This window comes from Gracilinanus agilis, chromosome 5 (assembly GCF_016433145.1).
Source record: "Gracilinanus agilis isolate LMUSP501 chromosome 5, AgileGrace, whole genome shotgun sequence".
NCBI classification, from domain to species: Eukaryota; Metazoa; Chordata; class Mammalia; order Didelphimorphia; family Didelphidae; genus Gracilinanus; species Gracilinanus agilis.
In genome coordinates, this window is record NC_058134.1 from 5,738,743 (window position 1) to 5,763,852 (window position 25,110).

The following is a 25,110-nucleotide window of genomic DNA, read 5'->3' on the forward strand; positions in this document are numbered from 1 at the left end:
CTTAAGCCCTCTTTTCCTTTTCCTTTTTACTGCTTCACTTGGTGATCTCATTTATCACCTCCCTCTATGATGATGATTCTCAGAAATATCTATCCTGCCCCCCCCCCTTTTTGATATCCAGTCTGACATTTCTAACTTTCTCTCAGATATTTCAAACTGGATGTCCAGCTGACATCTTATAATCAACATATCCAAAATGAAACTCATCTTTCCTCCCTATTACTGTGGAGGACAAGGCCATTCTCTCAGTCCCTCAGGTTCACCACCTAGGAGTCCTCTTATCTGCCTACTGCATTCCTCAGCTTCTGTAAATCCCGTCTTCTAGAGTCTATAGGAAGTCTTCCCCAATCCCTCTTCCTTCTAGAGTCTTCCTTCCATTAATTATTTCCCGTAGATCTTGTAGCTAGCTTGCTTCTACACCTTTGTTCATTGACTCCTGAGCTGGACAGTGAGCCCCTTGAGGGCAGGGGACACACACGCACCCATGTATGTGTGCAGTATACGTTGATGAATACTCCTATACATATACAAACACATACATACATACATACATACATACATACTACACTTCCTAGGACAAGGCAGGCACTCTGCTGGGCTCTGGAGGAGACAAAGACCCAAGTGGAAGCATTCCTTTTCCAAAGAGCTTCTATACCAACAATGGAGAAGCTGGCTAGCTGGTAGGTGTCAGAACTGACAACTTAGGGAATGGCTCCGGATTAAAGTTGAAACCGATGTTTGGCATTTGCCTGGTACCAGCAGGTATCCAATAAGTGCTTCATTGATGGGTGAGACGATGGATTTAAGCACACACTTAGTGGCCACCCCGGGCCTGGAGTCGGAGCTCTGAAGCTCGTGTCCAACCTCCGATCAATTATTGGCTGTGTGTCGCTCGGGAAATCGCTTAGAATCCAGCTGCCGGTTTCCTCAGATATAAACAGGGAACACGAATAGCCCCTCCTCGTTCCCGGGGTTCCTGGGAGGATCCAATGCGATACTATTTGGGAAGTGGCTAGCCTGGCGCCTGGCACACAGTATATGCTGTAGAAATGTTAGCCATCATCCTCCTCAGCATCCTGTCAGCCGCTGGGCAGCCGGGTGGGCCAATGGCCAGAGCGCTGAGCTTGGAATCAGGAAGCCCCGAGATGGAATCTAACTCCGGAAATGTGCTCGCTGTTCAGGCCGGAACCTCTATAGAAAAGGGTGAGGGGGGGTGACGACACCATCCGCGCACGTTGTTGTGATGACTAGATGAGGTAACAGATGTAAAGCACCGGGTGACTAAGATGATGAATGGAGCGAGGGTTTCCCAGGGCACATGCGCGGACAGGAAGCCCCTCGGGCCAAAGACTGTTCTTCGGGCCCCACCCTCACCCCCCTTCTTACCCCACCCCCACTTTCTCTTCCTCCTCCTCCAGCCTCCAGTCACTCTAGGCCTCACCTCGGACCCACGGCCAGGGCACGATGGCCTCCCCTCCGCTGCAGCCGGTCACCCACCTGCTCTTTGACTTGGACGGCCTCCTTCTGGATACGGAGCGACTCTATTCGGAGATAATTCAGGAAATCTGTGAGCCCTACGGAAAGCAATTTACGTGGGACGTGAAAGCGAAGGTGATGGGTAAAAAGGAGGCGGACGCAGCCCAGGTCATCGTGGAAGTCCTGCAGCTGCCCTTAACCAAAGAGGAACTGCTGGCGGAGAGCAAAAAGAAAAAAGAACAAATATTTCCCACAGCCTCGTTCTTGCCAGGGGGGGAGAAGCTGATCAATCACATGCACAGACACGAGGTGCCCTTCGCCCTGGCCACCAGCTCGGCCCGGCAGTCGTTTGAGTGGAAGACAAGCAGACACAAAGAATTCTTCAGTTTATTTCATCATCTTGTTCTGGGCGACGACCCCGACGTGAAGAACGGCAAACCGGAGCCGGATATATTTCTAACGTGCGCCAAGAGATTTTCCCCTGCTGCTCCCGTGCACAAGTGCCTCGTGTTTGAAGATGCTCCAAACGGAGTGGAGGCAGCACTTGCAGCCGGGATGCAGGTCGTCATGGTTCCGGATGGACAGTTGAACCCAGAGCTTACGAGAAAGGCCACGTTGGTGCTGAAATCACTGGAGGACTTTCAGCCGGAGGTCTTTGGGTTGCCACCCTATGATTGAAAGAGAATTCGAATGATGCTCTGTTTTGTAGCATGACTCCCCTACTTGTTCTCTTGGATCCCCCCCGCCCATTTTAATGAGGAACTGATAAGAAAGTCAACATATAATCAAAAAGTTTGGTAGCCAATAATTTAGTCACTCTTCCCATCAGATAGTGTACTGTCATTTCCGAGTAATTCAGTGAATCCATCTTGCCCCGATCTCTTGGAGATAGAATAAACAATGCAAGTGGCCAAGATGAATCAAAGGGCAAATCATAATTAACTTCTGAATAATCAACAGTTGATTGCACTAATCTGAAAAAGACCCTGCTACCTGTGAGTTATGGTTTCCTACCCGAGAGAGAACATGTCTAGGCTTAGAAAATATTCAGTAAAACTGATGAAGAGGATTTATTTTAGTAAATGCCAAATTGCTATTACAAAAAAAGAATAAACTTAAAAAATGTTAAAAGACAATAAATGCTATTATTCTTCTTGACAAAATTTGAAAAAGTCTTCAGAGTTGTAACAAATCCACTCTTTCTCCTTGAAAAGGAAAGCTCTGTGGTATTTATAGATAGATGGTGCTTATCACTTTGGTCAGGTACAAAGTATTGTGGGTAGTTTATAGGCATTTTATGTACACTACCAGTTTATTGTCTGATGGGAAAATCAATGGTTCCTCATAAAGGAAGTTACTTAAGGTGGAAGCTCATGGGATCTCTTAGGAAGAGCTTACAAGCACAGGGGCTAAACTGTCTGGCAGGAAGCTCTGCCGATGGCATCCCAAACCAGAGAAACAGCAAAGAGCTCTCCATCCCCTTTCTCCCACCACCTCAAAGCCCATCAGAGGAATAATGACTTGGTTTAGAGCGAGTTACAACTCTCTTTCTCTCTGTCTCTGTCTTTCTGTCTCTCTCTGCCCACAGCACCCCCCACCTTCCTTTCTTGTCACTCCACACTTACATATTCACAGTCTCCAACACCCACCACTTTTCCTTTCTCTTATAGCCCTGGCTACTGTTTCCATTAGTGTTTTAAAAATAATCGTGCACCGTCTCCTAAAAACGTAGTCATCGCTCTTGACCCTGAAAGCAGCCTGTTCGACTTTTATTTTCTCCTACATGAAAAACTTGGGAGGAGTGTCGGAGATTTTTTTCAGATGCCCAGACCATGCTCTGAAACATCACTGTTTGTCCTTCTCCCTCTCTAAAAAATATCCTATCTAGGAGAGAGTCACATACATTTATTCCACTAAATTGTACAGCCTGGAATTGAGAATTGAAAGATGTGGGAAAGAATGTCCTAACGTGTCTACACTGCTGGTTAACTATGTGGGTAGACCATGGGTATTTTTATTTAAAAATTTAATGCTAAGGAAGTCTTTGACCCTTTTACTCTAATCCAGTGTTCCAATTAATATCACTTCCCCGATACTGTCAACTGGACCTTACATTATTCATGCTAATAGAAGGAAGCAGTAGATGGAGAGGAGATCTACCCATAAGAAAAGACCTTGTGATTTGACTTTGGGAGACTTTTTTTTCAGCAGATGGACCTTCTTGGCCATACCATATTGAGGATAAAATTAAGTCTGAATCTCCCTTTAGGGGGAGGAGGTCTAAGGGGGGACCATTTCTTATGCACCTGCTCACTCAGCCATTGTTTCCTACCAACTCCAAATTCATATAATTTTTAAAAAGCATCTTTCATCTAGGCTAGGGATTCTATAAAAACACAGAGCTTAAAGAATATCACCAATGAACTCTTTGTCAGAGGGGTGTGTTTGGATTTTTCTTAAAGACAGTTGTTGTTCAGTTGTGTCTGACTCTTTGTGAACCCATTTGGGATTTTCCTGGCAAAGACACTGGAGTGGTTTTTCATTTCCTTCTCTAGCCTATTTTTCATATGAACAAACTGAGGCAAACAGCTTAAATGACTTGCCCAGGGTCACATAGCTTGTAAATATCCAAGGCTAGATTTGAATGCAGGAAGATGGCTTGGTCCCTGGCCCAGCTCTCTTTACATTGGGCTACATAGCTGCCCTTAAAGAAAAGAAAATTTAAGAAAATTGGTACTCAGTCAAAGGACAAATTCAGCATCAAATGAGAATTAACAGTCTAAATCTGTGTTTAGCCTTACAGTTCTCTTAGGTACAAACTTGATAAAGTCAAAGAACTGAGTTGAGTCACTAGAAGTCCTGTAATGCCAGCTTTGTCAGAGTTTAATATTTCCCTCAGTTCCTGGGTATTTCCTTGTTCTTGGTGCTTTCTCCCTTTTTCCACTTCCCTAATTCTTTCCAATCTTCCTTTCCTTTCCTTCCCATCTTCCCTCCCTCCCTTTTTTCAACAACTTTATAGCTTAGGGTGGAAGTTTCCAGCACTCCCAGGAGATTGACATAGAGCTTTGCAATGGATTTTTACAGATAAATTTTCTGAGAGCTTCTCAAAGCACACCTGCAAAATCTGTCCAGATGAAAACAAGCTTTTGCCAATGGGAAAATATTGCACAAGTCAAAGGTGTGTGCTCAAAAGAAGCCCAAAGGCACGTTTGGCTGAGGGGACGGATTCCAGTCTCAGGGGCTGGAAATGTGAACCTTCATTCTTGTTGGTGAGGCAGAATTCATTTGAGGGGGAACTGGGAGGACAATTAGCTGTCATCTCAAGATCACAGGAAGCTGTGATTTGAGCGCTTGGTTTTGCTTTTGAATAGTATTAAAAAAAAAAAAAAACATCGTAAGGAGGGAAAACCACAGCCTTAGACCTGAGCATCTTTCCTGGATCAAAGCATCAACAGGGGGCCAAAAGCGAGACCCTTGGTTTCTTCTTAGCAGCCAGGTCTTCTACACCAAGAAAAAACAAAAGCAAGTTGTTCAGGATTCAGCATCAAATAAGTATTAACAATCTAAATCTTGCATTCACTTTTTGGTCCTCGGCATTCTTTTCTGCCCAGTGGAAAAGGTCTATGAATTCTACCTAGAATGAGGCAGTATTGGAGAATCCTAAGAGTAGTGGAATCATAGCCAGGGATTGCCATATTTTGAATCTTGCCTCAGTCACCAGCAAACTGTGTGGCCCTGGGCTACCGACCATTTTACCATTGAATTATAACCAATATACATGATATTGATATTTTATTCATTACCATGTTATTCATATTTTATTGTTACTTTTCTGCAAGGAATGCATTTAAAGGTAATCCATCCTCTCGATGGTTTCTACCAATTTTTCAGACCATCTCTTAGGGCCATAGCAGAAGCAGATAATTCAAAAACAAGGGGCAGCTGGAAGGCTCAGTGGATTGAAAGCCAGATCTCGAGACAGGAGGTCCTGGGTTCAAGTCTGGCTTCAGACACGTCCCAGCTGTGTGACCCTGGGCAAGTCACTTAACCCCCATTGCCTAGCCCTGTAACAAATAAAAAATTAATATAGAAGGATATATAAAGGATATTAGGGTTTAAAAAATTAAAAACAAAACAAAACAAAACAAAAAAAACAAACGGCAGAAGAGAAGCAGACCCAAGAGCTGAAGGTCTATGAATCTCTCTCCCCACTAATAAACGAAGCTAAAATAAATGAAAATGACAAAGACATGGAGAGTGAGGCAGCCCCAGCAGGGCCTTTCTGATCTAGCTGCTAGTACAACTCCATTTAACTCATTCTGCTGGCCTCATGAGCTGTGTCTTCTTGTCTCCCCTCTTCCTTCCTCCTCCGCACATCCATAAATGCTGCACACTTCAGAGACTCGGCACCACCCTCCCAAACCTGGGTCTAGGGCTATAGATCAGTCATCTCCAAAGAGCATCACTCCCCACCACATGGACCTGGAGCTGTTTCAAACTTTCACGCCCAATGGGAAAGGCCATTTTAATGTTGCTTTTGTTATATTCATAACCTGGACACTTTCAACATTCCTCTCGAGACTAAATTAAAAACTGCCTCTTGCTTGTCCATCAAAACAAAACACAAACTAAGTTTTCTTCTCTTCTTCCTTCATCTTGGGAAGGAAGATGCCATCACTTGGGCCAGTTAACAATATACTTAGTGCTGTGCTTTGATTATAGACAGCACTCCAGCAGGTGCCACATCAACCCCCATAGAACACTGATATCATGTTTCAGTGCCAGGTTTGGGATCTCTTGTCCAAGTTCATCACTTACTTCCCCCTTTTTTACACATGTTATGTAGTGTTGGCTATGTATAGCTCCCTGTTTCTCAACATGTCAAGCCTCACCAAGTTGTTCTCCACCAACCTTTCCCCTCGTCTTTGATTTTCTTCCTGTGAGTTTATATTCTCAATATACAACACCACCCCAGCATCTATATTAACCACCATAATCTTTTTTTAAATAAAATACTGTCATCCAGAGGCCGGCTTTGTTATATTTCTCCCAGCCATAAATAATGTGGTCTGACGTAGTCTCTAAGGGAGATTCTCAGATTCCTTCTTCTTAGTAGCCGTTGTTTTAATATTTGGATATGGGCATCTGGGACTATTGCTTAAATAGGTATCCTTTTCTCAGATATTCTCTCTTATGAATCTCTTGTACTATCTTGCACCATTTTATGTGTTGCTCTTTGGTCCTTGGCTTGTCACCTCTAAATGAGATGTGCTTTCCCTCTCTATCTCTTTTCAGTTGGAAACCCTCTGACTAAATTCATAGCACCCCAGAAATATAAATGAAAAGGAAGAAAATAATAGAAAGAGGGAAAAGGGAAGGGAGGGAGGGATAGAGGGAGAGATAATGACAGAGACAGAAAACAGAAAAGTGAAAAGGTCGGCTCTTTTTTTAATAATTTGATCTATAATTTGAGTATACAGAATTTCTGATGAGGAAATCTCTCTGTCTCTATCTCTGTCTCTGTCTCTCTGTTTCTGTCTCTGTCTCTCTTCCCCACTCCTGCCATCCCTTTCCGTTCCTCTCCCTTTCTCTGTTTCTGACTCTCTCCAACTCTATCTCAGTTTCAAAGGGAGAGTTTATTCACTATGTGTTGTTTTGTTTGCTGTATTCTGATCTATATAACTTGCACCTATTCTTCCTCATTCTGCAGTCTTTGGAGAAAAACATGGAGAAGGGGCCAAATAGTAGGAAGGCAACTCCATTTAACTTAATTGAAACAATAATTTCAACGAAGTCTAAGAACCAGGAAAAACCTTGATAATAGGTTAACAGATCTTAAAACGGAAGTAAAAGGAAGAAGAAAGGCCCTCCCACAACGCTTAGTATGCCACCCGTAGATCTGCTTTTCCCCATTGCGTACATTCTTTAGCTTCCACTCTCATACCCAGAGCACGTTTTGCCATCAGAGGAGCTGAGCATCCCCCTTTGCAAATCCCTTAATAAGGAGTTGCCCCTCAGTCTGGAGGGGGGCTGTCTTTTGCTAGCAATGACCATTTCTTCCACACCTTGCCTCAAACACAATCTTTGCATGGAGGATTAAGCAACTGTGAGAGAACCAAGTATAACAGTCCGTGTGAAGTAGCACATGGGCTTTCACTGTAAATTTCCAAAGAACCTGGTGTTGAGCAAATGTTTTCTGGAAATGCATTACACAACCATCCTCCATCCACTTCCATGAGATGATGAAGGTCCTGGAAACTCATGACAAGAGCCCAGATCTCAGAAAGAAATGGGATTGTGTCTGTGCTTATTTTCAGCATGACAATGTTTATAGATACCCAATAATGGCTTCAAGAATTGAGGTAATTTCTGGGAATTTTAAATTTAAAAAAGGAAAGTACAATCTCCTGTGTCTTTTAAGAGGTTTCAAATAGACTTAGTGATTGAAGTCAGGTGTGAAAGAGTGGATGGAGTCCCAAGCAAGAAAATCCCTTTCTTAATCCTGAAAGAGAAGGACCTGGGAAATATTTACTCACCATTTCTGTAACTTGAAGTTTTTTTTTTTTTTAAAAAAACAGTTCTTATAACATATTGATTCCAGATTTCTTATTTAATTATATTAGACTATGTTAGAACTCTTATTTTGGAATAGATCAAGAAATCTGGTTAGGTGAATCTCTCTTGATCCATTACTCTTATCTTGATAGTCTCATAGTGCTTTCCAGTTTATCCATAAGTATTTTGTTATGACTTTCTTGATTTCTATAAAGTAGCCCATCAACCTTTTGATTGTGTTATTGTACTTGGATGATATTTATATCATCACATAAGAAAGAGAAGTTTACACAGGTTTTCAAATGAATAGATACGACTCATCAGGAATACAAACAGATATCTCTAGTTCACCCTTCTCCATGGAAAACTGGGATTTCTGCCTCAATACAAGCAAGGTCTTAGCTAGGTATTGGCTCCTTCACTTATGTATTTCTATAATGTGTACAGACCTGGAAGTACATCTGTCAGTTTTCCTCCTTCCCCCAGTATTGCTGGTCTAGGGTATACTAGCTTCAGTAAGAAAGTCTCTTCTCTTGTTAAGGGGGAGAGTTATCCTTAGCTGTAACTTTCCAATTTAGCTCCTTAACCACCAAATGCTGATTAGACAAAAGACCACCACAAATAGGTAATAGAAAGTGAGCTCATTGATCCAAGCAAAGAGTAAACATTATTAGAAAAGCTATAAAGATTAGAACATACCAAAGCACATACAAAAGTGGCTATATCCTTTGGTTGGAAGCTATTTGAGATCTCAGTTCAGATTAAGAAAGATGGCCTGATTTTATTCAAAGAGATACATTTTTCTGTGTTTAGGAAGGCAAGCTAGAGACCGAGGACCTGGTGAAGAGCCAGTTTTGCTACGTGGCTGTACTCTCTCTATCCACATGTGTCTGTCTGTCCTCTCCGGGGTGTCTTCTGCTCATGTGTCTTTGTCTTCACAAATTTTAGAACCAGCTTTACCCCTAAACAGTCACCATTGTCCACTTTGGAGATGATCCTTATACTTTGTCTTTTTGTTTTAGTTGTTATTAACACTTCCACCTATGATAGGCAAAGGGGCAAATTTAAAACCAGTCAGAATGGGTATATTAATCTACAGCACCGCAAATCATTTTAGACATTAACAGGGGATCAAATGAATGTGAGCTGAATAACCATCAGCAATGATTCTGGTCACAGAATCTCACTGTCTCAGAGCTGGAAGAGATCTCAAGGGATAGCCCAAGACATGTAGATTGAACAAATATTCCTCTCTGGTTTTCTTGGTCATCCAGGCCTTTCAGCATAAGAGAATCCCAGATATGAGCCACCTAGTAAGAATTCATAAGCTCTTTGAGAAGAGTGTCACAAGAGACCAAGTGTTGATCAGGCCTATGGTGGTTTTACTTCTGAGTAATATGAATTTCAATATTAGCATTCACCATCTTTCCATAATGCTCACTTTATGATCTTCTCTTGGAATGATGGCTCAATTCATCAGATTTTCACCCCCAAAAGTCATTTCATATTGAGACGTGGAGGTATTTCATGTATTATAGCAAATACCCACACACGCATTTCCCCAGTTGCATGTAAAAACAATTTTTACCATTGATTACAAATTTATTTTTGAGTTCCAAATTCTCTCCCTCTCTCTTCCTCCCTACCCTCCTCCCTCAGATGGTAAGCAATTTGATATAGATTTTTTATATGTACAATCACATAAAACTTTTTTCCATATAAATCATTTTGTTGAAGAAAGAAAATGAAGGAGGAGGAGGTAAAGAAAGAAGAAAGTGAAATATAGTATGTTTTGACTTGCATTGACTCCATTAGATTTTTCTCTGGAGGCCAGTGGTATTTTTCATCATGACTCTTTCAGATTTTCTTGGATCACTGTTTTGCTGAGAATATTTAGGTCACTCACTGTTGTTCATCATAAAATACTGATGTTACTGTGTACCCTATTCTCCTGGTTCTGCTCACTTCACTTTGCATCAGTTCATGTAAGTTTTTCCAGGTTGTTGTTTTTGTCTGGAATCATCCTGTATATTATTTCTTATAGCATAATAGTATTCCATTATAATCATATACCACAGCTTATTTAGCCATTCCCAATTTGATAACCCAGACCCTCAATTTTCAATTCTTTGCTACCACAAAAAGAAATATGCAGATATATAATTGTCACAAATTTCTACAGTTAAAGTTTTCACATTATGTGACATTTGGTGGGATATTTAGGAATTACAAAGAAATGAGGAAAGAAAAAATATCATTTTAACATCTCATTTATGAAGTGTGGTCAGTATAGGAAATCCAGTAATAGTATCTTAGAACTGAATCTTATACATTCTTCAAACACTCCAAAACCTTATACTGACATTATATGTATTATTTTGAACCATTTCCATAGAAACACTACATAATTATGACTTCTCAAACAAGAAAATGAAAACCCGAGGGGCATAGATGGTGCTTTCATAACATTTATTAACTGAAGAGGACATATCTTATTTGTCTCTGTTTATAATTTTACTTCCCCCCCCCCTTTTCATATTCCTATAGTAAACACTTCTGAAATGCATCTAATAAGAGTTAGAGGAAAGAGATTCTTTACCCATGTATGTGTTGGAAAAGCTTCTACAAATTTTCCATTACAAATAATGCTATCATTTATTTTCAGATACTTGCTTTTGTTCCTTCCATGACTATGCTTTTAAGGTATTTCTAACACAAATGGATTCTGTATTTTCTGAGAGGACTTTCCTGAATTTAATGTAATAATCATACAGGCTTCTGTTGGTGGTATTTTTGCTATTTTTTTTAACATTGAATCTCTTTGATATCATTAGCATAAACCTAACTTGGTTATGATGAATTGTTTCCTAGAAAAATTACTACAATCTTTTAAAATATTTTTTTAAAATGTTATATATTCATTGATGAAATTACTTCATAAATCTTTCATTAAAGCAGTTTAGTAGAATATTTCTCATCTCTTTTTTCAAGAATTGTTTTTCATAAGTATATGCTTTAATTGATCATTAAATATTTCATAGAATTAACTTGAAATTCTGTATAACCCCATGTCCTCCTCTTCTTCCTTTAACAAATAGTTACAGCCTTACTGTATTTTTTCTGAAATTGGTTATCAATTATGATTTTATTAATTTGGATATTATTTATGCCATTATTTATTTTGTTCTTTAGATTCTTTTCACTACCTATGGCAAATCTGGCAATTTTCTTTGTTTTTCTGTGCTGAGGATTCGTACATCCTCCTTGTTATTGTCATTGTTCTCATTGTCAATTTGGCCATCGATTACCAAGAGAATCAATGTCGAATATTTGATAGAGGACAAGTCTCATAGTTAGAGAAATTTTAATTCTAGTGCTGGCTCTGATTCAGAATTGCTGTGTGATTTTAGCAACATTGATAACCTCCCTAAGATGTTTAAGATTTAGTGATAAAGAACAGGTATTGATCTACCTTAGTAGATAAGTGATATTCCCTTAAAATCAAAGGTCTGGTCCAATATGCATGTATCCATATACATGCATATGTATATATAACAGATGCATACACATGCTTATGTGTATATTTGTATATTAATTTTTCTCTTTTCCTTGTTTGCATAACATTTTATAGATTTGGTTAGTCTTTGAAAAAAACTTTCTTATCACTTTTGAAAATATTTATATTAAATTTATAAAAATACTCCAAATATATTGAAGATTTCTTCTTTTGTGATTCTTAGGGTTGCTAATCTTGTATCTGTTACATAATTGTGTGTCTGGCTAAATGATGTTTTCATCCATTTTATTCATATACATTTTTAGAGGGATGCCTTTTCCTCTAACAATACTGCTTCAGCTGGGTAGGAAAAATGGGACTCTATCTCATATGTTGTCTCATGACCCATTGTTATTTTGACACAATTATTTATTGTTTTTTTTTACTTTGATTTATTACATAGGAGAGCATTTCTTTCATTTTTGGTTAATGTCTTTTTTGTTGTATTTCCATTATAATGTACACATTTATTGTATTATGGTGTTTATAGAATTTGGTTATTTTTATAATGTATATGCTTAAGATTCCTTTATACCCTAAAATATGTTCATTTGCTTTGTTCTTGTTTGCCTGTGGGTGTGTGTGAAGTTTCTATGGGAAGTTAGGAAATGTGTATTCTTCAATAGCAGATGTCAAACAAATCTATTTTATTACAATTTCTAGTCCTTTATTTTACTTTTTAAAAATCTTTCTGATATACACCTAGATATTTGCATTTGTATTTGTTATTATTACATTATTAGTAGTGTGTTTTTGTGGTTTGCATAACTTTTAAGATTTTAGATCTTACGCCACTTAGTGCCTATATATTATTTTTAATGATCTACAGTGCCTTTAGCTATAATGTGTTTTGCCTGCTTATCTTATTGAACAGTATAAATTCCTATTTTTGAAATCATAATTGCAACTTCTGCTTGTTTAATGTCACCTTAAGTATGATAGATGTGATTCTATTCCTTCACTTTTTCACTATCTGTGCCTGTTTTAAATATGTTTCTTATATGCAGCAAATTATTGTGTTTTTAATGCATTTCTCCATTTTCTTTCTTTTATTGAGGCATATATCTTTCCTTGGTAAGTCTGCAATTAGTCTCTGTGGTTTTATTTATTTACTCTAATCTGATGCTGGGCTCCTAGCCAACCACTTGTCCCTTCAACTACCATTCTCAATATAAAATTTCTATGAGTTTACTTTTAGTTATATTCTCTCCTATTTGATTTACTCTTCCCTTTCCCAGCTCAGAGAAAAAGACTATAGTACTTAATCCCATTGTTCAAAATCACCTGATCTCATCTATTCTTTCATATTAGTAACAAGTTTTAAAGTTCCATTCCAAGAAATTCTCTTTTCCTTCCAACACTATATTACTCTTTCCCTTTTCTACTATCCTTTGGAAGAGAGGTTCCTAATCTGGGGTCCATCAGTTACCAACCAGTCTATGAATATATTTAAGAGGTCCATAAATGCAGTTGGGAAAACTTACATCTTTATTGTCATTAATCTTTAACTTAAAATTTGCTTTTTCTACAGTTAATTTTAAAACATAATTCTGAAAAGAATTCATAGACTTTACTAGACTGACTGCCCCTGGGATCTAAGACACAAAAAGATTAAAAAACCCTGTTCTAGTACTTGTTCCTATGGAAATTGATTTTCAACAGAATCTTATGGGCTATTATGGGAAGTGTGCTAGATTACTGTAACCCTATTATTTGCTTTTCCCTCTTCTGATGTAGTAGGCAGAAAATTTCCATTGTTTTCAGTAGGACTCGACTCTACTGTCTCACTCATATACTCTCCTCCATTTTCTCTTTACTCTCCCATTACCACAGGGACAGTAGTAGAAATGCAAGATTCCATTAACTTCATTCCTTCCTTTAGTCTTGACTAACATCTCCTAGTTTCTGGATATTTTGTTTCCTTCTCTCCATCTAAGCCTTCGTCCACTATCTCATTGTATGAATTCTAATGTTGATTTATTGAAGATGAAATGAAATGAATGAATGAAAAAAATAAACATCTATTACATACCAAAGAGCAGGATAAATACTGAGAGAATAAATATAAAAATGAGAGAATTTCTGCCATCAACAAGGTTACAATAAAACACCACAGATGAGTGATGGCCAGGGATATTGCTTTTGAAGACTCAGGAATGGAGAGTGAGGTTCTTCGCAGTACGAAAGATGGCTGGGTACATGACTTGCTGATGTGGAGCTAAAATAATTTGTTGTCTCCCTGTTTGTTGCATTCATCTGGGGAATGTGGGAAGAATTTCCCAGTAGAAAAGTACTTGTTCATTGACATCATTGGCATTATTGAGGATTTAAAAAGTGCTGTTCATCTGTGTTCCTCACTCTGCCTTTGTCTTTCTTTATTGGTTCCATCACTGATGACTCTTTGACACTATTCATAAAAATAGTCTTGCAAACCATCTTTCCCCAGATCCACATTCCTTCTGTGGGTCTTGATGCTCTTTGGCTGTCCTCTCAGATAATCAGGTTGGAGGATGTGATCAGAGGGTGAGGGAAAGGTATGGAATTCTGAAACAAAGGTAGAGTGTTAGGTCATTGTAGTTGAATGTATTCTCCACTGTCACTCCTCTAGCTTCTACATGCCTCTCTGAGACTTCCTTCCACTACCCTGAGGAACTGGAGAGGGTTAGTGCTCGGGTTAGGAGAGGGTCATTCACAACAGTGCTGAGAAGCAACATCCATGTCTCTGGCTCATTCTTCCCTCTTGGTCTCCCTCCTCCTGCTGCATGTCTACAGTTTTCTGTAAAACAAGCAGCGCCTCAATTCCTGACCCCTCCCTCGATGATGGTTTCACCTAGGCTCCACATCCTCTCACAGGTCCCCCCTTTCTCTTCTGTGCCCTTAGAATTAGCCTTAGTCAAGCATCTCGATAGCCCTGGGAGCCTTATGGCCCTCCCCACCCCCAACCAGTGCCAAGGGGGATGACTCCAAATTCAGGGTCAAACGCTTCAGCTCTCTTGACTTACTGGAAACAAGATTCCTCAGGCTTCTGTCATATTTGTTCTTTTGACCTATTCCAGTACTGAATAGCTTTGACAACTTGAATGCTGACCACTTCTCTGTCTTTGCATAAGTGTTTTTAGACAATCAGTAACAGATTCACTTCAAACTTAATGAGATGTTAGCCATTTTGGAAGGACTTGGAAGGAAAACAAATGAAAGTGATTCTACCTCCTGGGAAGAACTGTACAAATATTTCACTAGAAACCACTAAAAAGTATTATTTCCAGAAAAAGTTACCAGTTGGAGAAAAAAAACCACCATGTACCAGGTATGCCATTGCTTCGCCTTAGCTCTGAACATGGTGGCTTAGAAATCTTGATTCAAAATGTATGCAATTGGCTCTAATGTTGGATAACAATGGTCATTTTGCACACAGACTTTGGTCATTCTATTCCTGAAAATAAGACAATCACTAATTTGATATGAACTCAAACACCCTCTAATCCAATCTTTTTACTGTCAACATGAAGCTACAAGAGTTTGAATGACTTGAAGAGCACAAAGGACTAGGGTGAGAGAGAGAGAGAGAGAGAGAGAGAGAGAGAGAGAGAGAGAGAGAAAGACAGAGACAGAGAGACAGAGAAAGAGACAGAGACAGAGAGACAGAGACAGAGACAAAGACACAGAGACAGAGAGAGACAGACAGAGACAGAGACAGCGAAACAGAGAGACAGAGACAGTGACAGAGAGAGACAGACAGAGAAAAAGAGACAGACAGAGAGACAGAGACAGAGACAAGGAAACAGAAATAAACAGAGGTGGAATGGAGAAAAAGGTTCCAAAAAGAGGCAGAGAAAGAGGTAAAGTATAGGAGAGAAATTGAGGTCTGGAGGCTAGAAGGGCAGCCTTAGAGCAAGGAAGAAAATTGTCAGATCTTGCAATTACTGCAATAACAGCTGTGTCCTCCTGGGCAAATCACCTGATCTCTCTGGGCTCCAAACAGCTACTCTCTAAGACTCCAAGTTACAAAATAATTGTGAATCTGTATTGACAGAGCTTTAACATAGAATGTTCAGCAAAATTAATAAAGAGGTTCATCAAAGTGAAGCATGAATACACACTAGATCCACGTGCATTTTGAGATGTCTATATCTATGTTTCCTTTTTGCCTTCTAAGTGATAGCTGCTCAGGGTGGCAGTTTATAGGGGTACAAATGATCCTGAGGCTGGACGTGTGACCCCCAGGGCATCCCATAAGCTGGCCCCATAAAGCTGTCCTCTGGGCTCCAGCTGAAGCCGCTTTTGCAGATTCTGGCTGTGGTTTTGCCTCCGCTTTGTTGTCACCTGTTTTCTGACTAGCCTTTGTTCAGAAATAGCCATGAATGGCTGATTGGCAAATGCCAGGAAGGCTGCCCTGCTGTCCCAGCCACCTCTGCTCTTGCTCTCCCTCCTCTTTTCCTTCCACTTTCATCTCTGACATGTCTTCCTTTTGCTTTAGAATGTCCCTAATCCACCAGACATATGCTCAGAATAACCTGCCCCGGCAGGAGACCGCCGCTTCCTGTCCTCTGGCCCCAGTGTTCCCAACCTGAAAATCCCATCTCAATGCCTGCATTCTATGCCAAAGTGACTGAAGCATCCCCTGGACGCCATGGAGGAGACACTGATCCAGCAGCCTCCAGAAGAGCCGGTTGGTTCCCAGCGATGTCCACGGCTGAGAAGGCCGAGCCGAACACTGACGCCTCCACGCTGACCTCAGCCTTGTGCTCGATGCCCCTGGGGGTCAGAGCCACAAGGTCAAAGCATCCGGCCTTCTTGCTTTGGGCTCTCTCTCTATTCCGGTCACCGATCTGTATGTGTCGGGAGTTGCCAAAATCATTTAATTTAGGGACGACAGCACACACCGAAGAAAATCATTCTCACTTGTGGAATGGGAGGTGACTTTGACCCTCGGGGAAGTGTCCACCTTTGATCCTGCCCTTTCCCTTCTAAGGCATTCAGAGCCATGTTCAGGGAAGCTCCCATGTGCCACCTCGCACAGCGTCTAAGGTCCTAATCATGGGATCCCAGACAGCGGCGCTACAAGAAGCCACAGATCATTAACCCCTTGTTGTACAAAAGCTGGAAATAGAGGCAGAGAAACACGTGGGAAATGGCAGGTCACAAAGGCACAATGAAAATGTTTGGAACTGATGTCCTCTGACTTCAAAGCCCATCCTTCTCCCTGGAGCCATTTAGCAATAAGGCTGCCTTTCCAGTCCTGGGATTTAGAATTTCTAAGAAGTGAACCCTGCTGAATGCCGTCTTCTGTCTTTTTAGAGAGGCATTAAGGCAGGGCAAATGCAGAGCCGTCACTACTTGTGTCTGACACATCCTGGTTTTGTGACCTTGGGCAAACTCTCCCCATTCCGGGCCACTAAGATTCTCAATTACGGATGGAGTTGGGATCTGTATCGCCAGAGGGAATTTCCTTGTCCAGGGAGCTTGCTGTTCCAGTGAAGCCACTAGTCCAGTCCTTACCCTTTGCTTTCTAATACCTTATTCATTTGAACAACTATGCATTAACTGTGTGCCATGTGCCAAACACCGTGCTAGGAAGGCAATGGGGATACCAAGTCAAAAGGAAAAGTCCCAGCCCAGCATGAAGACACAATATAATGATGTGAAGTAGAGAGTGAAAGGGGCAAAAGAATGACCCAAAGAGCTCTGGGGATTTTCAAGGCAGCAGGCAGCACAAATCCAAAGGAAGGGTTTGATGGAAGGCTTCATGGAAGAGGTGCTATCTCAGCTGAGCTCCTACAAGACAGTGATGAGGTGGGCATGGAGCCCAGATGTATCCTGAGAGTGACCAGTTAACCCCTGATCCATATGTTCCTCCCAGGATGTGATGAAATTGTACATTGGGGGGAAGGGTCCCTCTGAACTTTGTCGTTTCCAAACTTTGGGCCCTTTGCAGTCCATAAGGACATCAGCCAATGAATGAACGAGTCCTTTGTCAGTGCCAAGACCTATGCTAAGTGGGCTGGTAAAACAAGGAAGCACAAGACAGTCCCTGCCCTGGAGGAGCCCACAGTGCCGTGGGAGAGAAACTTCATACCTACCAGATCTAGAGGGCAGAGATTGGGGGACCGTGTCAGAGGAAAGTCTCCAGCAATAAACTGGATTGGGAAAGGCTTCTTTCAAAAGTCAGATCTTGGCTGAAATGTGAAGGAAGCCTGGGAAGCTGAGAGGAGGAGAACATTCCAGGCAAAGGAGACAACCAAGGACAGCAGCAGGAGGGCCTTGCATGAGGAACATCCAGGGGGTTTATGTCCCTGGTTGCAGAGAACATGCAAGGGACTGGGATGCAAGAAGCCTAGAAAGGTGGATGGGGGCCAAGTGATGAAGGGCTCTGAGAAAAATAGGATTTTGTATTTCATCCTGGCCACAGCAAGAGGCCAAATTTAGCAGAGTTAAGAATAAACTGGGCAACATGGGTCAGTGGTTAGATCACTGGGCCTGGAGGCAGGAAGATCTGAGTTCATATTCTACCTCAGATGCTTCCTAGCTGTGTGACTCTAGGCAAGACACTTATCCTCTGCCTCAGTTTCCCCCCCCCCCCATAAAGTGGGGATAGTCACAACACCTACCTCCCAGGACCTGTGTGAGGATCAAATGAGATAATATTTGTAAAGCTTCTGGTACATAGCAGGCCCTCTCAAGATGCTTATTCCCTTCATTTACCCTTCCTTTTCTCCATCCATTCCTGTACAAGGGCAAATGAAAGAGACTTGCGTTTTTAAACAATGGAAAAACAATCCCAGTTGTGTAATAAAAATGATGGCTTGAGCAATGAGGTTGAGGGTTAACTGTGGAACAATAAAAAAAAATAAGCATTTAGTGAGTGCTTACAGTATGCATGACACAATATAAATGCTGAAAAACAGTTCTTGAGGAAGCTGAAAACTGCTTCTTCACTTTTTGCCTTTTACTTCTAGTGTAGTACTTACTGCAAGGGGAATGGAGATTTCCCTTCCTTCTAACCCATCAGCAATATTGCCTTGTGGCAGAAGCACATGGCCATAGGAGCCATGTTCTCACAAGCAATCTCAGGGGGGAATTCAAGGACATGAATGTTGAGTCCTAAACTTCTGGGTGGAGAGAGCTGAGAAAAGAGAGTCTGGTATCCTCACAAACTTCAGCTGTGCTCCTCCTTCTCTCAGCTAGTCTGCAAATACTTCAAGTCAGAGAAAGCATAAGTATAAAAGGGCTTTTACACCACATTCTATAACCACATCAAAGGGGTTGGGTCATCCATTGATGGGAGGAGGCCCTTGAATCACACCCTCATTGGATGGATGATTTGTATAAATTCAGGGAAACAGAATTTTGCCAGAATCCTAACTAGGGGGCAAGAAGTGAAAATGTTCCTAGAATACCCAGAAAGGAAACTTCAACTCAATTTCAAAGGGTCAGTTCAGTTAGTCTGGGATCTTTGGGCATGGTATCATGGCAATGATGCAGAAAGAGACTCTGCATAAGTGTCCCCTCCTAAGCTGTGGCTGGAGGATTTCCACCCATGGGGGACTGGACAGGATGGGGCAATGGAGGAGCTCAGCAGTAGAAAGGGAGCAGCCAAAGAGCCCAATCTAGTAGCTTCTCAGTTGAACAAATTATTCTTGCTAACTATTCAGTAAGTTTAGGCACATCTACACTGGTGAAGGATGTGCCTCCTGTAAGACTTCTTCGGATGTCTGTTACTGAAGGGAAAGCCCTGCTTGGTTCCAACTTGTGTGGCGTTCTTAGATTAGGGAACATGAACTAAGAGACCGAATTTGCTGTCATTTAGAAGGCTTGAATGGGAAACCAGTCTGGTAAGAAGAGGCTAAAGTGGGTTAAAGAGAAAGTGCTGGAGGCATCAAATGTCCAATGAAGAAATGTTGTTGAATTGAAAATTGAAGAGATGTCCATCACTTGGGAAATGGCAGCACAAGTTGTGGTATGTGACCATGATGGGATACTCTTGTGCTATAAGAAATGCTAAACAGGATGATTTCATTTTTTTAAGTTTTATTTTATTTTATTTTTTAGAAAAAATTTCTCCTTGGTTCCATGATTCATGTTCTTGATGTCTCTCCCCCCACAGCCCAGTAGCTGATGCACGTTTCTGCTGGTTTCTTCCTGTCATCGATCAAGACCTACTTCCATATTATTGATAATTGTTCTAGGGTGGTCATTAAGAGTCTACATCCAAATTGTGTCCACATCAACCCATGTGTTCAAGCAGTTGTTTTTCTTCTGTGTTTCCTCTCCTGCAGTTCTTCCTCTGAATGTGGGTAGCATACTTTTCCATAAATCCTTCAGAATTGTCCTGGGTCATTGCATTGCTGCCAGTAGAGAAGTCCATTTCATTCGATTTTACCACAGTGTATCAGTCTCTGTGTACAATGTTCTCCTGGTTCTGCTCCTTTCATTCTGTATCACTTCCTGGAGGTCTTTCCAGTTCACATGGAATTCCTCCAATTTATTATTCCTTTGAGCACAAACACTAGCAGTAGCAATTAGGGAAGAAAAAGAAATTGAAGGTATTAAAATAGGCAATGAGGAGACTAAGCTATCATTCTTTGCAGATGATATGATGGTCTACTTAAAAAATCCTAGAGAATCAAATAAAAAGCTAGTAGAAATAATCAACAACTTTAGCAAAGTTGCTGGATGCAAAATAAATGCACACAAATCATCAGCATTTCTATATATTTCCAACACATCAGAGCAGCAAGAGGTAGAAAGAGAAACACCATTTAAAATCACCCTAGACAATATAAAATAATTGGGAATCTATCTAAAACAAACACAGAAATTATACGAACACAACTACAAAACACTCTCCAATTAAAATTAAATCTAAACAACTGGAAAAACATTGATTGCTCATGGGTAGGATGAGAAAACATAATAAAAACGACCATCTTACCCAAATTAATCTACTTATTTAGTGCCATACCTATCAAACTACCAAGAAACTTTTTTATAGAATTAGGAAAAACTATAACAAAGTTCATTTGGAAAAACAAAAGATCAAGAATATCAAGGGAAATAATGAAAAAAATGTGAAGGAAGGGGGCCTAGCAGTACCAGATATTAAACTGTACTATAAAGCAGTGGCCATCAAAACAATATGGTACTGGCTAAGACACAGAAGGGAGGATCAGTGGAATAGACTTGGGGTAAGTGACATCATGATATATGATATATGATATATGATAAACCCAAAGAGCCCAATTTTGGGGACAAAAATCCACTATTTGACAGAAACTGCTGGGAAAATTGGAAAACAATATGTGAGAGAGGAGGTTTAGATCAACATCTCACACCCTACACCAAGATAAATTCAGAATGGGTGAATGACTTGAATATAAAGAAGAAAACTATAAGAAAATTAGGCGAACACAGAATAGTATATGTCAGATCTCTGGGAAAGGAAAGATTTGAACAGGATGATTTCAGAAAGAGCAGGATAGACCTCCATGAACTGATGCAGAGTAAAATAAGCAGAACCAGGAGAATATGGTACACAAAAAGGGCAATATTGTGGGAAGATTAACCATGACAGACTTAGCTGTTCTCAGCAATGCCATGATCTGGGACAATTCTGAAGGACTCATGACAAAGAAGGTGCTCCACCTCCAGAGAAAGAAGTTGGAGTCGGATACAGACCAAAGCAGACTACTTTTCACTTTAGTTTATTTGCACTTTTTTTTTCCTTTTTGAGCAGGGGAGTGTTGGATTTTATAGGAGTATTTTCTTACAACAGTGACCAATATGGAAGCAAGTTTTACATGATAATATATGTATGGCCCAGACCAAATTCCTTATTATCTCCAAGTTGGGGGAGGAAAGGGAGAGAGCGAGATGATTTGTAGCTGATAATTTCAGAGAATGTATTTTGAAAATTATTATTCCATGTAATTGGGAAAAGAAAACATTTTTGAATTTTTTAAAACAATACAAAAAGAGGGAGGGATTAGCACTTTGGGGAAGCTTATGGGTAGGGAAAAAAAATGTTACTAAGTTGGGCAGTGGTCAGAATATTGTCCTTAAAACTGCCCACCAGGTGAATTAGTCTGGGTATTTCCCACCAAACTCCTTTCATTCTAGTGTCTACAGTAAGGAATGCTTCATTGAGGATGCGATCGCTGTTGGAGTGGCTGGCAGAAACCTGGGATCAAGGCTCCCTTTGACCAGGTCACAGCAGAGCCCCACTGAGGATGGCATCAAGTTCTCCCTGAAAGCAGGCTTGAGGTCTTGCCATTGTTCCTTTCACCTATCTGTACCTGGCATGAAGCACGCCTGGGCTCCCACCTTGCAAGCATTCTGCCAGAAACATGGCTAATTTCTTCATGTAAGAGCTTTTTCAGAAGATTCACATCTTTGCTGGCTTTGGGGCAGAATGACTGCCACTCTCTACCTCGGCCTGTTTTCTCACCTTTCTTCTGCAGTCTTTGAAAAGACAAGCAGCATGGATCCTTGAGCCATTTTCTTCAGACTCTCCACTCAGTCCAGAGGCCTAAGGATCTGAAAGAGATAAATCAAGGACAGAAGAGTAACTGGATTCAAGAAGCTCTGGGTTAAAATCCAGCCTCAGAAACTTAAAATAGACTAACAGATGAACCATTAAACCTTTCCAGGCCTCAGTTTCCTCATCTGCAAAAGGAGGAGCTAGAAGCAGTGACCTGTGAGGTCTCTCCCGGCTCTAGGTTGTGACTGTTTAAGTCCATTTTGGGGTTAATGAAGGTGTGTGAGGGACTTGAGGTTTTTCTGAAGCATGTAACCATGGAGATGCCCTGTACATTAGCCAGTGTTTTCCAAATGGAGTATAGTTTTCTCTGGGAAAAGAGTGATTAAAGAGATGATGGAAAGCCCAGAGCTTCCTCTTCAGAGAGGCCTCCTCCTCTAGGAAATGAGAGGAGCTCCTTCAAGCCTGCAACTTCTTGACTTTGGCACCCATCCACCTGTCAGCATCCAGCTCTGCACTATATTTACAGTCCCATCAACTCTCTTCCCTTCTGATGCTGAGTTCCTTAAACATCTGGTCAATATAGACTCCATCCATATGCTTCACTCCATCCATTCCTGTCTTCGCTCTTACTTTCTGAACTTCCTTCCTATGGACAGATCTCAAAAAGAGCCACATATCAGGACAAGATCTTAGAAAAGAAGATGAACCTGAACTACAGCTCTCCATCCTGGCCTTGAGGTTTTCGTTGAAGGGGCACCCTGTCTTGCACCAGACCCCATAATCCTCTATGGGATCCCTTTATCTTCCATCACTTGAGATGATGACCTCTGTTTTCCCTCCTGGATGGCAATTCAGGAAAACCTTATCCCTGCTTCATTCAGGAACCCTCATCGCTTCTATCTTCCTGGTTTACACACCCTTCTAGGGATTCTGTTCATAAGAAAGTATGAGTGACTTTTTCTAGCCATGTGCAATAATCTATTCTCAGCCTTCATCTTTGAGGGAGCAATCTGTGCCATTTAACTGCTGAATGTACCTTCTACCTCCTTTCCTAAATTCCTTATATAGTTTCTTCCCCCATTATGATGAAATCTCCTTTGGGGCAGGGGCTAATATTCCCTTATTTATATTTCTAGTGTTATTCTTTTTTTTTTTTTTAAACCCTTAACTTCTGTGTATTGGCTCCTAGGTGGAAGAGTGGTAAGGGTAGGCAATGGGGGTCAAGTGACTTGCCCAGGGTCACACAGCTGGGAAGTGTCTGAGGCCGGATTTGAACCTAGAACCTCCCGTCTCTAGGCCTGACTTTCAATCCACTGAGCTACCCAGCTGCCCTCTGGTGTTAAACTTGTAGAAAAAATTGTTCTCCTTATTTTACTCACTTCATTCTGCATCAGTTCAAAGGGAGTTTCCAGTGACTCGCACTTCTCCTATAACTTTCCCCATTACATGGACGTGTATCCTACACTTCTGAGAAGTAATATATCCCTTCATCATACCATCGTTTTCCCTAGTTTGCCTCTTCACCCTTTCCTCTCTTCTGTTAAGATGACTAAAATGTAATAGAAATCACTTCCAAATCCTCCAACTTATATGACTTTTTCTAGGACCCTTAATGACACTGTAGTCCTCACACAACACTTGTATCATTTCCTATTAACATAAAGACACTTCATCATGTTAAAAACTTCTCTGATTGCTTGCTTTTCATAAAATATTTTTGATTTTTTTTTATTGCTGGCCTGACTTCAATTCCAAGTTTATACTCAACTCCAATCTTTTTCTTAAGGGAGTTTTAGAAGTCCTCTCATTTATATATATATTTTATAATATAGGATTATAGTCCTATTGCTGACTAGGATAGTCCTCTGTTCCTAAATTATTCTTGGTTCTAAGCTTATATCTTTTGCCTTTTGAAATACCATATTCCAGGAGCCCCGCTATTATAGTAGTAGCTTCTAAATTTTGTGTGATCCAAACTGTATCCTCAGTACTTGAACTCTTGCTTTCTTGATGATAACTTTTTTTTTTTTTTAAGACATAGAACCTCTGGGTTTTCTATCTAGTGCTACTAGAAGATTTCATTTGGGGTTTCTTTTTAGGAAGTGATGGGTAGATTCTTTCTATTTTCTCTTTCCTCTCTGGTTGCAAGAGATGAGAGAACTTTAGTTTCATGATTTCCTGAAATATGATGCACAGCTGGGTTTTTTTGGCCATCATTGAGGTATTTGAATAATATTAAAGTTTTCCATTTATTTTTTATTTGAAATACCTTGTATTTTCTTTATTTTATCAAACACTTGACTCTTTTCTATTATTATTTTATGAAGACATTAATTTTTATTTATTCTATTCTTTTTTTTTTAAGAATGTCGTATACTTGGGTAACATTTTGTACTTCTTGTGTTAAGCCATGATTTCTTTTTCTAAGGCTCTCCTACGTAGCTCTCATTTATTTTCCAATTTTTTCTTCTATTACTCTCATTTAATGCAAAATCATTTAAAGATATCATTTTAAAATTCATTTTTCTCACATGCTTTTTCTTGGGCATTTTCCTTGCTCTAGTAGACAAGCTGTCTTTTTCTTTGAGGCTTTCTTTGTAGACATTTTGGTTTTTGTTCCCGTCTGGGTGTGTGTCTTTGGTAACTCAGACCTGATTATAATCCTTTATCACATTTTGTTTACTCATTCCTCTAGTCTTCTTTAGGCCACCAGATGTGGCTGGTCTATCTGGGAGTGGCAGGGACTGAATCTGGAATCTTGGCCTTTATGGAAGGTCCTCCATCTCCTCACTGCACTGATTTCTGGATTGGGAAAGCAGACAGACTCGAGTTCACTTTCTGCTCTGGCCTGTGGGCATTCAAGGCCTCCGGGCGTGAAGTCCTCCTCCTCTACGGCTCTGGGAAAGCCTCAACTACTGGTCTGGGTCAGTGATTGAGTCTCTGAAAATATTGCTCTCCTCATGTTTTCCTCTTCATCAATAGCTTGCACTGAAACCCAAATCTGTTCTGGATAAAAATTAGCCACAACTTCCTGAATGCTGAGGCT

General features: G+C 40.5%; 1 protein-coding gene across 2 annotated transcripts; it reads left to right on the plus strand.

Moving 5' to 3' along the window:
* Positions 1 to 1,464: 1,464 nt before the first annotated feature.
* On the plus strand, positions 1,465 to 2,154 carry LOC123250466 (pseudouridine-5'-phosphatase-like). 2 transcript variants are annotated; one of them, XM_044679538.1, is made up of 2 exons: positions 1,465 to 1,618; positions 1,748 to 2,154. In XM_044679538.1, exons 1-2 carry the CDS (start codon positions 1,465 to 1,467, stop codon positions 2,152 to 2,154), a joined length of 561 nt encoding a protein of 186 aa, XP_044535473.1. The 2 variants fall into 2 exon arrangements, with proteins under 2 accessions (XP_044535473.1, XP_044535472.1); XM_044679537.1 differs by having other exon boundaries at positions 1,465 to 2,154.
* The last annotated feature ends 22,956 nt before the right edge of the window (positions 2,155 to 25,110 follow it).

Coding starts and splice junctions, on each gene's coding strand:
- LOC123250466 (XM_044679537.1), top strand. CDS start 1,465: ATGGCCTCCCCTCCGCTGCAGCCGGTCACCCACCTGCTCTTTGACTTG.